General features: G+C 43.3%; 1 protein-coding gene across 5 annotated transcripts in view; it reads right to left on the minus strand.

Moving 5' to 3' along the window:
* TRMT11 (tRNA methyltransferase 11 homolog (S. cerevisiae)) overlaps window positions 1-5,727 on the minus strand; it is a 67,057-nt gene extending 61,330 nt beyond the window's left edge. For all 5 annotated transcript variants that reach the window (XR_827191.1, XR_827192.1, XM_010861757.1 and 2 more), the window contains exon 1: window positions 5,590-5,727. Coding sequence is in view for 3 of the 5 variants with exons in the window: in XM_010861757.1 (XP_010860059.1) it covers window positions 5,590-5,661 (72 nt within the window). In the remaining 2 variants the exon portion in view is untranslated. The remainder of the gene's footprint in view (window positions 1-5,589) is intronic.
* Window positions 5,728-12,931: the final 7,204 nt, after the last annotated feature.

A 12,931-nucleotide genomic window follows, 5' to 3' on the forward strand; every position in this document is an offset into this window, starting at 1 on the left:
GGGGATCTTTGCCATCCAGGGATCAAACTCACATCTCTTGTGCCTCCTGCATTGGCGGGCAGGTTCTTTACCACGATGCCATCTGGGAAGCCCTCTAACATAGGAGATGGGTCCAAAAGCGTGCTTGATTGCCTTCCCCAAAGAGATCCTATTTCACTCAATTCAATATTTATTAAATGACTAATATATGCAAGGCATTGAGCTGTGTAAAGATTCACTGAGCTGTGTAAAGACCCTGAGGGAGCTAGGGTCTAGTAGAACTAATATTTAATAGTAACTGAAATGTGAGGTGTACAACAGTAAAGGCCCTTAAAGAAGCAAAAAAAAAAAAAAAAAGACAAAACACAATAATAATATACTAGAGTACAAAGGAAGAAAAGATTGCTTCAGTTTTAGAAGAAAACTTTCAATGGAAACTCACTTTAAGCCCTGAAACACAGGGAGAATCTATACAGAAAGAGAACTTTGAGTGATGGCAATTCAATTCAAATCTAATTCAGGTAACTCAGATTAAGCCTCCCGTTGAGAAGAATTAAAAAAAAAAAAAATGACCTCTACTTGAAGGCATGAGAGATTACAAGAATTACCAAATCAAGATCCAGGACAGGACAGATATCTCAAGGTATAGTCACTCTTTCCCTGGGAAATAAATCAAATCCAAGGGTAGCGGTGAAGGTGGACAGCTTAATGGAGCCAGAAGAACAAAAAAGAGCACAGGGCCAACAATGGGAAGGAAAGAAAGTTTGATAAAACCACTCAGTTCAGACTGGAATCCCCCAAACCTATGCATATTATCAAGTGCGTGCAAATCAGAGCAGAGACAGAACTCGAGGCCTGAAGCGATCCTGGAGTGTTAATGGAGTTTTAATGCTCCTATCTTCAAAAGCATTTGCATCATCCCAGTATTCATTTCTTTTTTTACATAAATTTTCAAATATATCTGGCATGTATTTTAAAAACACCCAGCACACATATGAAAAAGCAGCAAGAGAAACAATACATGAAAGAAACTGACCCACAGGACCCCTTTTATCAATTACATATTTTAACACAGCAGTGCTTTCTATACTGAAGAAGATAAAAGACAAAATTAAGAATTTGGGCAGAGGATTAAAAAAAAAGAAACTGCATATCTGAAAAAGAATCAAGTAAAAAAAAAATCATGAAATCTAAAATAAACAAGTATGTGGGCAAATCTAAATGAACACTGACTATATAAAATCAATAGACTGAAGAGTGGTACAGGAAAGACCCAAACAAGATGGTGGGAATGACAGGGAAGGGTATCTGGCTGCGCTGTTTGTGGCAGAGGTCGTGGGAGGACGCAGAGAAGAAAATCATGCAATGGCAGGCTTTAAACACCAGACTAGAGTTTCAGCCTTAGGACAATGGAGACAGAAAAAAGATTGAGTTCTGGGAAGATGGAACTGGCACAAAGGAAAGATACTAAGAAGAACTTAAGAAAGAAGAAACAGGTAAACAATCAGCAACTACTAGGGATGCTGTTTTTAAGACTGCAGCCTAACCACGCCATTCTCCCTGCATTACCTGACTACAGGCACTCACCCTCCTTGGCTGCTCTCTAGTTTCCACCCTGGTGGATTAGAATCCTAGAGGATTCTAAGTGGTATCCCTTCTCTGGGACTCCAGAGTTACTTTTTAAAACACAAATGACTGCTAGTCACTTCATGATTTAAAAAGGAAAAAAGTTTGTTACTTCTTGGCTTAAAAAGGAAATTAAAAAAAAAAAAAGCCAGTGGTTCTCCATGATCTAAAATAAAATCCAAATTACTTCCAACAGTTTCAAAACACTTCAGAATCTGGATCCTTGCCACCTCTCTAGCCTCACTGTCCATTACTTCATCCTCCTTCCCCATACAACCCACACCCAAACCACCATAAACAACCACCCCTCCGGGCCTCTACACTTGCTTTCTTTTCTCAGTGAAGTGGGCTCTTGAGTCCTCTTCATCCCCAGAGTATCTTCCTCATCAATTAAGATCTAACTAAAATATTACTTCCTCCATGAGACTCTATGCCCTTGCACCTCATCTCGCCGGTGCACCTGCTCAGCCACACATTAGTCCTGAATGAATGCAGCAGTCTTCCTTGGAAACTCGTAAGGCCAGTGGACTGAACACAACTGAAGAGAATCACAGAATCCTGGCACAATTACAAATATGTGCTCTTCACCCCAGCTGAGTTTTCCACATCACTCTAACACGCGAGTCCCTCTCTACCTAATAGTTTAGCTCATCAGTTCCCTCTTTGCTCTCAAGATTGTTTCAAAGTTTTCTCAATTTCTCCATTCAACTGCTTGGTCCTCTATCTTTCAAGAAAGTACCTTGACTCATTCATTACCTAGAAAATAGCCCTTCAGGCAACTACCCTCACCTGCTCTAAGTCTCCTCTGCCCAAGCTCCCTCCTGTGGAAAGGCCAACACCTCCAGCTGTGTCCTTATACCCACTTTCCCCTTCCCTCCAGCCGTCAAACACAGCAATTTCTCCAACAGGGAAAGGGATTCTCCCTCAACTCTAGGTCTCCCTCAAACTGTTAACCAATCTCTTACTTTCCATTCTTGTGTTAAGAGCAGTCTATCTCTGCTTTCTAATTTTCTAGTGATCACTAAACCAAGTAATCTATTTCTTCCTAAAACTATACAACCACTCTAGAAAAACCCTAAAGCTTTATCCTCTTGATTTCTTTGGTCTCACATTAAAAAACAGAGACATCAATTCGCCGACAAATGTCCATACAGTCAAAGCTATGGTTTTTCCAGTAGTCATTTATGGATGTAAGAGTTGGACCACAAAGGCTAAGTGCTGAAGAATTGATGCTTTTGAACTTTGGTGCTGGAGAAGACTCTTGAGAGTGCCCTGGACTGCAAGAAGAGCAATCCAGTCAATCCTAAAGGAAATCAACCCTAAATATTCACTAGAAGGACTGATGCTGAAGCTCCAATACTTTGGCCACCTGATATGAAGAGTCGACTCACTGGAAAAGACCCTGAGACTGCAAAAGTTGAAGGCAAGAAGAGGAGGAGGTGACAGAGGATGAGATGGTTGGAGGGCATCACTGGCTTAATGGATATGAGTCTGAGCAAATTCCAGGAAAGAGTGAAGGACAGAGAAGCCTAGCGTGCTGCAGTTAATGGGGTCGCAAAGAGTCGGACACAACTTGGAGACTGAACAACAATAAGAACAACTCTCTTCCTATTCTGACACTTGCCTATTTTCCTCATGACCTTCTTTTCCCACTTCCCCTTAACATCAATGCTTCCAGTGCTGTATTTGGCCTACTGCTTTTTTTGATGCTATGCTTTCTCTGAATAATTTCGTTCTCTCTCCTAGAGTTCATATGCAAAAGACTTCTAAATGTTAGTTACCAGCCCATGCAGCTATATTAAGATCCATGCATACTCATATTCACTGCCTCGTCATGTCTGTTTGGTGTTACACAAGCATATCAAATTCAGCATAACCAAAATTTAAATCTTACTTCTGCCCGTGCTATTTTAAACAGAAACACCTTGATATCCATCCCAGGACTCATCCTTGATTGATCCCTCTTCCCCCCACCTTCAACCAATCATCTAACCGTCAACCCTCATCATCAAGCCCTGATGATTTTATCACCTAAATGTTGTCCCAATGTATACAGTCATCTTATTCCTTGCCCTAATTAAGGCTTTCTTAATTTATTAACAAGACTATTCCAACAGACTCAACTCCTAGCTCCTGATTACCCTCAAATCCATCCTCCGTACTGCTTCCAAAGTGATTTTTAAAAAATCTGATTTTGTCACTTCCTTTCTTAAAATTCTTGAATAAAATCTCCAAGTTCCAGAGTATTTAAGGCTTTGCATTTTATGAACCCTACCCTTCTCTCCAATATATTGGCCACCTGATGTGAAGAACTGACTCATTGGAAAAGACCCTGATGCTGGTAAAGACTGAAGGCAGGAGAAGGGGATGACAGAGGATGAGATGGTTGGATGGCATCACTGATGCGATGGACGTGAGTTTGAGCAAGCTCCAGGAGTTTGTGATGGAGAGGGAAGCCTGGTATGCTGAAATCCATGGGATCGCAAAGAGTTGGGACACTACTGAGGGAACTGAACTGACCCTTCTCTCCCAGGCAGAGGTAAAGAATTCGCCTGCCAATGCAGGAGACACGGGTTCAACCCCTGGGTTGGGAAGATCCCTTGGAGAAGGAAATGGCTACGCACTCCAGTATTCTAGCCTGGGAAATCCCAGGACAGAGGAGCCTGGTGGGCTAGAGTCCATGGGGTCGCTAAAGACTTGGACACAACTTAAGACACTACAACAACAATCCTTCTCTCCCACTCTCTTGTCATTCTTTGCTACATATTTGGTAATTCAGTAATAATGAATAGCTTGTAATTCTAATTTACTTGTGTCTCTCCCTGGCCTGGCTAACTTCTACTCATCTTTTAAGTTACAGCTCAAGTGTTATACCCTCCTGAAAGCCATCTCAATGGCCAACATCCCCCACCCCTCAGATTTCCCTTCCATATGCTGGTATTTCACTGCGTGTCTATCACTGCACTTACCAAAGTTATTTCATAATGCTCTGTTTACGCATCTGGTCACCCTTTATCCTAAACGGTAAACTCCGTGAAGACAGAAACTCTTGTCGTCATTATATCCCCAGCGTCCAGCACATTCTATTACATGTATTCTGAAAATCTTTCTTGAATGAATAAAAAATTTCCCCAACTTTTCATCATTCAACCCTAGCACCCAAATTCACCACCACTACTCCAACCCCCATGAAATTTGAGCCGCATATTCGATACTTAGAATACTACCCTAAGCATTTCTGTCCGCTGTCTCTATTTTCCCATAGACGAAAAGCTCCAGCAGGAAGAGGACCGGTCGTATTCACCTACCTGCTGCTGCTGCTGCTGCTAAGTCGCTTCAGTCGTGTCCGACTCTGTGCGACCCCTTGGACGGCAGCCCACCAGGCTCCCCCGTCCCTGGGATTCTCCAGGCAAAAACACTGGAGTGGGTTGCCATTTCCTTCTCCAATGCATGAAAGTGAAAAGTCAAAGTGAAGTCACTCAGTCGTATCCGACTCTTCGCGACCTCATGGACTGCAGCCTACCAGGTTCCTCCGTCCATGGGATTTTCCAGGCAAGAGTACTGGAGTGGGGTGCCATTTCCTTCTCCAATGCATGCATACATGCTAAGTCGCTTCAGTCGTGTCCGACTCTGTGCGACCCTATGGACAGCAGCCCACCAGGCTCCTCTGTCCACGGGATTCTCTAGGCAAGAATACTGGGGTAGGTTGCCATTTCACCTAACTCCGGTTAACTGGCACAAGGACAGAAGAATGAATATGCTTAGCGAGGATGTGAAGCTGTTTCGGACTTCTCTCTCACATCCTCCGCGGAGCTCAGACCTGTCCCAGGGGCCGAAGGATTGGAGGGGACGAGTCATCTCCCCGACAAGCACAGACCCCCAATCCCCGCGGGCTCAGACTGCGCGGGTCGCCTCCACCCGCACATCAATCACCACCGCGCCGTCGTCTCCAGCCAGAAGCAGTGGACGGCACTGCGGGCTCACCGGAAGGCGGAACTCCAGGTGCTCCTGTGCCATGAGCAGAAGATACCTGTTCAAGATACCCGGCGGCGCCATCGCAGCAACCCACAACACGCCCGCGCGGTCCAGAGCGTCTCATCGCTTTCTTCCCCCACACACCACTTCCGCTGGGGGCGGAGTCTGAGCCGGAAGCGGGGGTAAGGCGAGCGGGGCACTGTCCCGTGTTTCCCAGCTGTTGGAATTTGAACCCTGCGGCTCCAGGGGAGGCTTCCTGTGGTACTAGGTGCGCGCTGGTTGAGGCCACCTTGTACTAGGAGCTTGTGTGGGATTCTGCGTTGTGTTCCAGAGCAGGTTGCGATGAGACAGTGTAGTTCCCAGTGATCCTCCACCTGAAATGTACTTTTAACTTTCCCTGCTGCTACTGCTAAGTCACTTCAGTCGTGTCCGACTCTGTGTGACCCCATAGACGGCAGCCCACCAGGCTCCCCCGTCCCTGGGATTCTCCAGGCAAGAACACTGGAGTGTGTTGCCATTTCCTTCTCCAATGCATGAAAGTAAAAAGTGAAAGTGAAGTCGCTCAGTCGTGTCCGACTCTGTGCGACCCCATAGACTGCAGCCTACCAGGCTTCTCCGTCCATGGGATTTTCCAGGCAAGAGTACTGGAGTGGGGTGCCATTTCCTTCTCCAATGCATGCATACATGCTAAGTCGCTTCAGTCGTGTCCGACTCTGTGCGACCCCATAGACGGCAGCCCACCAGGCTTCTCCGTCCATGGGATTCTCCAGGCAAGAACACTGGAGTGGGTTTTCATTTCCTTCTCCAGTGCATGAAAGTGAAAGTGAAGTCGCTCAGTCATGTCCGACTCTTAGCGACCCCATGGACTGCAGCCCACTCAGGCTCCTCCATCCACGGGATTTTCTAGGCAAAAGTACTGGAGCGGGGTGCCATTGCCTTCTCCTACAACTCTTCAAATCCGAGTTCTAACTGAATTGAAATTTCACTTAATTCAGTGCAGACTTCTCCAACCACTTTAGGCTCGGGGACTGACTTAGCTGGCCCACTCAAGATTTAGTATGCTTTTTATATTTTTGGTAACTTTCAAAGATACTTGCCTTGTAAGCCAATTAGAGTCAGCTCTTGAGGACGGAGGTCATCTCAACAATCCATTCTGTACCTCACAGAAAACAAAGTGAAAGTGAAGTAGCTCACTCCTGTCTGAGTCTTTGGGACCCCATGGACTGTAGCCTACCAGGCTTCTTCGTCCGTGGGATTTTCCAGGTAAGAATACTGGAGTAGGTTACCATTTCCTTCTCCAGGAGATCTTCCCGACCCAGGGATTAGAACCTGGGTCTCTCGCATTGTAGGCAGACGCTTTACTGTCTGAGCCACCAGGAAAGCCCTCCTCAAAGTAAGTACGGCTGATCCTTGAACAAGATGGATTTGTACGGCTTGGGGTCCAGTTATATGTGGTGGTGGTTGTTTTTCCACTGAGTACTAAAGTACTACAAGATTAGAGGTTGAAGGGCCAACTATAAATTTTTACACAGATTTTCAATTTTGCAGGGGCTGAATACCCCTAATCCTTCCCCAAGACCCCACCCACACGGTTTTGTTCAAGGATCAACTGTACCTGAGTTGTGGTGTTAGGCTCACGTGACAAGTCCACAGCCAATTGTATATTAAAACAACGATGTAAGTTGCTTCTAACTATTCACACTGGCACAGATTTGATAGCAGATAATTCATAAGTTCTAATAATTTACATATTCTATGTATATGTTGTTGCTTTTGAGGGTACTGAGTCTTTTGTGCTTTTGAGACCTGTTTTACATTGTACATAATATTGTGCAAAGTACAGAAGGGTTGGTATTCTGCATATCCCCACCATCAAGTGCCAAGATCATAGCTGATGCTTAGTGGAATTAATTAAGAGCATAGGCTGTTGTCAGTCTTAGGTTCAAACTTCAGTTCCACTGTTTACCATCTATATGCTCTTAAGCAAATTTCTTTGCCTCTTTTACGCTGTTTTATCAGAAATGGAATAATACTGCCTCGCTTAAGGGATTGTTCTGATTGAGATAATTTACATAAAGAGTTTAATAAACTGTATGGGGCAAAGGGGCTTCCCAGGTGGTGCTAGTGGTAAAGAACCCACCTGCCAATACAGGAGACGTAAGAGAAGTGGGTTCGATCTCTGGCTTGGGGAAAGGGCATAGCAACCCACTCCAGTATTCTTGCCTGAAGAATCCCACGGACAGAGAAGCCTGACGGGCTACTGTCCATAGGGTTGCAAAGAGTTGGACATGACTGAAGCAACTTAGTACGTGTAGGGCAAAAAAAAAAAGGATATTTTTCTTCTCGTAAAAAAAACTGTATGAGAATTCCTCTTAACAAGCCATCTACTTTTTTTTTAGGTAAAATGTCTTGATAAGCCCACTTGAAGTAAGTGAGCTTCTGAACATCTCTTGGCCAAGGCTTCAGAGAGGAATAAAACTACTAGATGTGAAAAGGGAGATGTTGACTCCTTTAAGAAAAGAGGCCAAGGTAGGCACAGACCCGATGAAATGTTAGGGCAAGGATGTGCAGTGCTTGATAAACCCCTATCCCCCGAGTTTCTCAGAATGATTAAATACTATACATGAGATTTTGATGGAACAGCTTTTTAAGTTTTAAAGAAATGCTGATTTTCATGGCTGGTTGATTTGGTGCTGTGATGAAATACCAAGTGAGAATACTGGCCCTAGGAGAACCCAGATGAATTCAAGTTTCACAGATTTTTCATGTTGAGATCCTTTAAGCTAAGGTTCATAACTAAATCACCACTAATTCTTCACTCCAGAAATGAGCAGGAGAGCATCTGCATCATGAATCTCAAAGCATTGGCTACATGGTCCGGGGAGATAGAAATTAACCCTGCATAGGCCATTAAGGTTAGTGTGAAACTACTCTGAGATCAATTAAACTGCCTTTGGAGGAATCACAGCTAGAACTCTTCAACATTTTGGGGCTTTCTAGAGTAGTTAAGGAGCAGCAGGAAGGTATGGATTTGGGAATTTGGTGTTCAAACTAGCATCTAGAGACTTACAATTAAAAAAAAAAATCATTTTGTTGAAGTATAGTTCATTTACAGTATTGTGTTAGTTTCTTGTGTACAGCAAAGTGATTCAGTTATACATATATTTATTCTTTTTCATATCCTTTTCCATGGTTTATTATCAGATATTGAATGTAGTTCCCTGTGTTATTCAGTAGGACCTTGCTGTTTATTCATTCTATATATCATAGTTTGCATCTCCAACTAAAAAAAAGTACTGGAAGGAGTTAAGAGGTTCAAATTCTGTCTTCTGAGAGCTGATCCAAAGCTCCATTTTTGTTTCATCTATCCAGACAGATCTCTTAGAGACCTGGCTCCTCTTGTGAGATTGGAGCTTCTGGGATAGGCTGCTCATATTAAAAACCCAGAGGTATTCCCGGGAAGTCAGGAGAGGAGAATTTTGAGTTCAGGTTATAATAGGTCACTACAGTGTTGAGACTAGTAGGACATAGTGAAGCTAGGAAAGGAGAGTTAACAGGCCCAGCAGCAGAAGTGGGACCATACATCTAACTGAACATCTAACACTTGAAAAGTGTTTAGGTGTCGCAAAGAACCACAGGGATTGTGAATCAATTAGAGGGAGAAAAGTATGTATTAAGGCTAGATTTTTGCAACAAATTAAAAGCAAGGGGATTCTGAGCAGTTCAAAAAGTACGTATTTGTTGTAACAAGTCATATAAGAAGTGAAAACTTCACTATATGAAGCATTCCTGAGGGAGTTCTGTTTCACAGGATTTCAAAAGAATACTCGGCATTGTCAGTCTTAATGAAGATAATTCAGGAAGAAAAGAGAAAAAAAAAAACTGGCTGCTTTCAGGAAACAAAACGGAACAAAGTGGGACTCTGAGTTCAAACTCAGCTCCTGGAGGCTAAATTTCCAACAAGCAAGATCTCTAGATGAGGATAAAAGTAGATTCCATCTTCTGGTCGAAAGAGTCCCCAGAACAAACCTGAAGTCCCAGTTGCAAACTAGACCAACTAATTTGCTTCCTGTGAAGCATAATCTGTGCATAGAAAAAAGTGTGAAGGGAAACAGGCTGGAGATTCAGCCTTCTCTCTTGGTCGTCCTGCCACTTTCAAATAATCAAGGGCCATATACTTCCAGGCAGATGTGATTGAGTTAGGCTGGAAGCCAACTCTTCCCAACTGAGCAACTGCATGAAATCAAAACAATTTTTCCAAAAGGAGCCTGACCTAGGGGCTGCTGCCAAAATTAGGGATGCCTTTCGTCTTAGGGCCTGTCCTTAATTTCTTTTGTTTGCAATGAGATCGATTGCAAGATATGAAAAAATGGTTTCAGTCTTTTACTCCACTTCAAATACAAGGCCATGCAAGACCTGGGTATCATCTGCACTGCTCGAGGCTTCAGCTTTGTAGCTCAGGTGGCTCTGCACATCTTTGTACATTTATGTACATTTATTATGCCATTTATTGCCATATAATGCCATTTATTACTTCTCTTGGGCAGAACTTGTGTACTAGGCGTAAGTTCACAGTGCATGTGCTTTATCTGAGCCAGATCTTTCGTCTTTTTCTTCCTCCTCGTTTTCCTTCTCTTGCTTCCTTCTTTCCTTCCTAAAATATAAGAAGCAAAATATGATATCTAAATAAAGGCTTTTGACAAGTGTACATGCTGAATTGCTTCAGTTGTGTCTGACCCTTTGCAACCCTGTGGAATGTAGCCCACCAGGCTCCTTTGTCCGTGGGATTCTCCAGGCAAGAATACTGGAGTGGGTTGCCATGCCCTGCTCCAGAGGATCTTCCCAACTCAGGGATCAAACTCTTGTCTCTTATATCTCCTGCAGTAGAAGGCAGGTTCTTTACCACTAGGGCCACCATTTGTTTGCAGATATTAAGTAGGTGTGCAGCTTTCCTAGGGAAAAAAACACACACACAGATTCTTATTTAGGTACAATTCCCAATAATCACCATCTCTTGATCCTAGCTGCTTCCCACGAGTAGGAAAATAATCATATATAGTTAGCTTCAGGTCCCAGAGAAAGATTTTCTTGAACATCTACTGTAATAGGGCCCAGAGAAGTTTATTCAATCCCATAGGACACAGGTTCTCCAGTTTAACTGCACACTGGAATTACCTGAAGACTTTTTAAAACTACAAAGCCTGGAATCTATCTCCAGAGACTCTATAATTTGCCTGGTATGTGGCCTGAACACAGTTATTTTTTAAAAACTCCTCAGTTTTTATTTACTGTGCAGCCACCAGCATGTCACCTGGGAACCACTCAGAAATGCAAAATCCTGTCCCACCCTATATCAGACACTCCAGTGTAGGGCCCAGTAGTCTGTTTTCAGTGAGCCCACAAGGTGATTTGAATGCACAATGAGGTTTGAGAATCACTGCCGAGGAGACAGGGGCATGGATGATGGATGGGCTTTGAGTCCCAGGTACCAGAGATAATAGCATGTTTTGCCTTCTTTGCACCCACCTTTGGGAAGAGAATTTATGTGATAAATTTGCAAAACACTGCAAATATTTTCTCAGAAAATATAACAAGAAAATATTCCTCTCTTACTAGCCAGAATGAGAATCAAAGATAAATCTCCTTAGCTGAGAAAATACCTAATATAGCCTCCTGTGCTAGGTCACTTCAGTTGTGTCCAGCTCTTTGTGACCCTACAGACTGTAGCCCGCCAGGCTCCCCCGTCCATGGTGATTTTCCAGTATAACCTCCTAAGGTAGGTGAGTTCTTGTGGCCCAGGCATGGTGATTAGAACTGAGGCTTCAGAGCAAGTTTTTAAATTCCAGAGTGAAAGTGAGATAAATGTGTCCCCAAGGCAAGGAGAGAAGAAGTAGAGGAAAAGTGAGTCAACAAGATGGCAGGAGCTAGATAACACTTTCCTCTTGCCCTGCAAAGGTACGGTTGTTAGCTGCAGGAAATGCTTCATGTGGGTGGATTCTTTGGAATCTCTGAGGTTTCAAACCTGAGTTATCTTGGTCATGGACACTGCTGTAATGCCAGGAAGGTCCTAACATCTAGGTTGTACTCTTGATTTTTGGATTGAAAGCTGCCTGAAATCGTTAAATCATGGTGCTTGACCAGATTTTGGTTTGTTATGGTAATGTTTTAAGAGACGCAGAAATTAAAATACAATATTTCCTGAGTGGTATTATGCATCAGTCACCGGGTTAAGGCAGTGGGAATACAAGGATAAAAAAATCATCCAACTAAGAGTTTTAAATCCAATGGCAAGAAATACACCATATTTCCTGGCTAGACTGTGTAAGGTCTATGCTAGGAAAATAAAATGTCATGGACCACAGCTGATGGTACATTTAATAATGCTGTGGTTGGGGATGGGAAGTATCAGACATGACTTGCCTAAGGAGGCAACGTTTTAACCTGGCCTTTAAAAGTGAACAGATTTTCAGAGGTGTGCTCAGTTTAGTTGAAATAGTAAAAAACATCTGGCATGTGGACTATGAGAACAGGAGATAAAGCTGAAAAGGTTGCTGAATAATCTTGATGGTAAATGGATGTTTTCATAAGAAAGAAAATTGCATAATCGGGTCAATAATTTAGAATGGACTCTGATGGAGGCTGTGTTAGAACGGAACCAATAATGGAAGCAGAAAGCCCAGTCGACAGATTCTAGTAACATTCAAGGCAAGAGAGGATGAGTGTCTGGAAAGGCAGGGACTTTGGGCACTTACAGGAATGAACTGATTTTTGTTTTAGCTTCCTTCAATACACAGTCTTATGATACCATAATGATACAGGTCGTTAGGGAGCATCCGCGTGTGCTCGGTCGTGTCAGTTGTGTCTGACTCTGCAACCCTAATGGACTGTAGCCCACCAGACTCTTCTGTCCATGAGATTCTCCAGGCGAGAATACTGGTCTGGGTCGCTGTGCCGTCCAGGGGATCTTCCTGACCCAGGGATTAAACGGATCTCTTGTATTGCAGGTGGATTCTTTACCCGCTGGGCACCTGGGAAACCCCTACATGTCATTCATTATCTATTTGTCCAAACCCACAGAATGTACCACACCAAGGGTAAACTTGAAGATAAACTATCAACTCTGGGGTGATTTTGATGTGTCAATGTAAGTTAATCAGTTGTATTAATAACAAATACACCACTCTGGTGGGGAACCTTGATAATGGGAGAGGCCTTGCATGTGTAGGGACAGGAAGTATAAGAAATCTACGTACCTTTCTCCTAATTCCGCCATGAAGCTAAAACTACTCTAAAAAAGCACAATCTTTTAAAAACAAAAAAATTTTTTAAAGTCCAGAGAGACAAAATTTCA

The sequence above is a fragment of the Bison bison genome, unplaced genomic scaffold (assembly GCF_000754665.1).
Source record: "Bison bison bison isolate TAMUID 2011002044 unplaced genomic scaffold, Bison_UMD1.0 scf7180017864473, whole genome shotgun sequence".
NCBI lineage: Eukaryota > Metazoa > Chordata > Mammalia > Artiodactyla > Bovidae > Bison > Bison bison.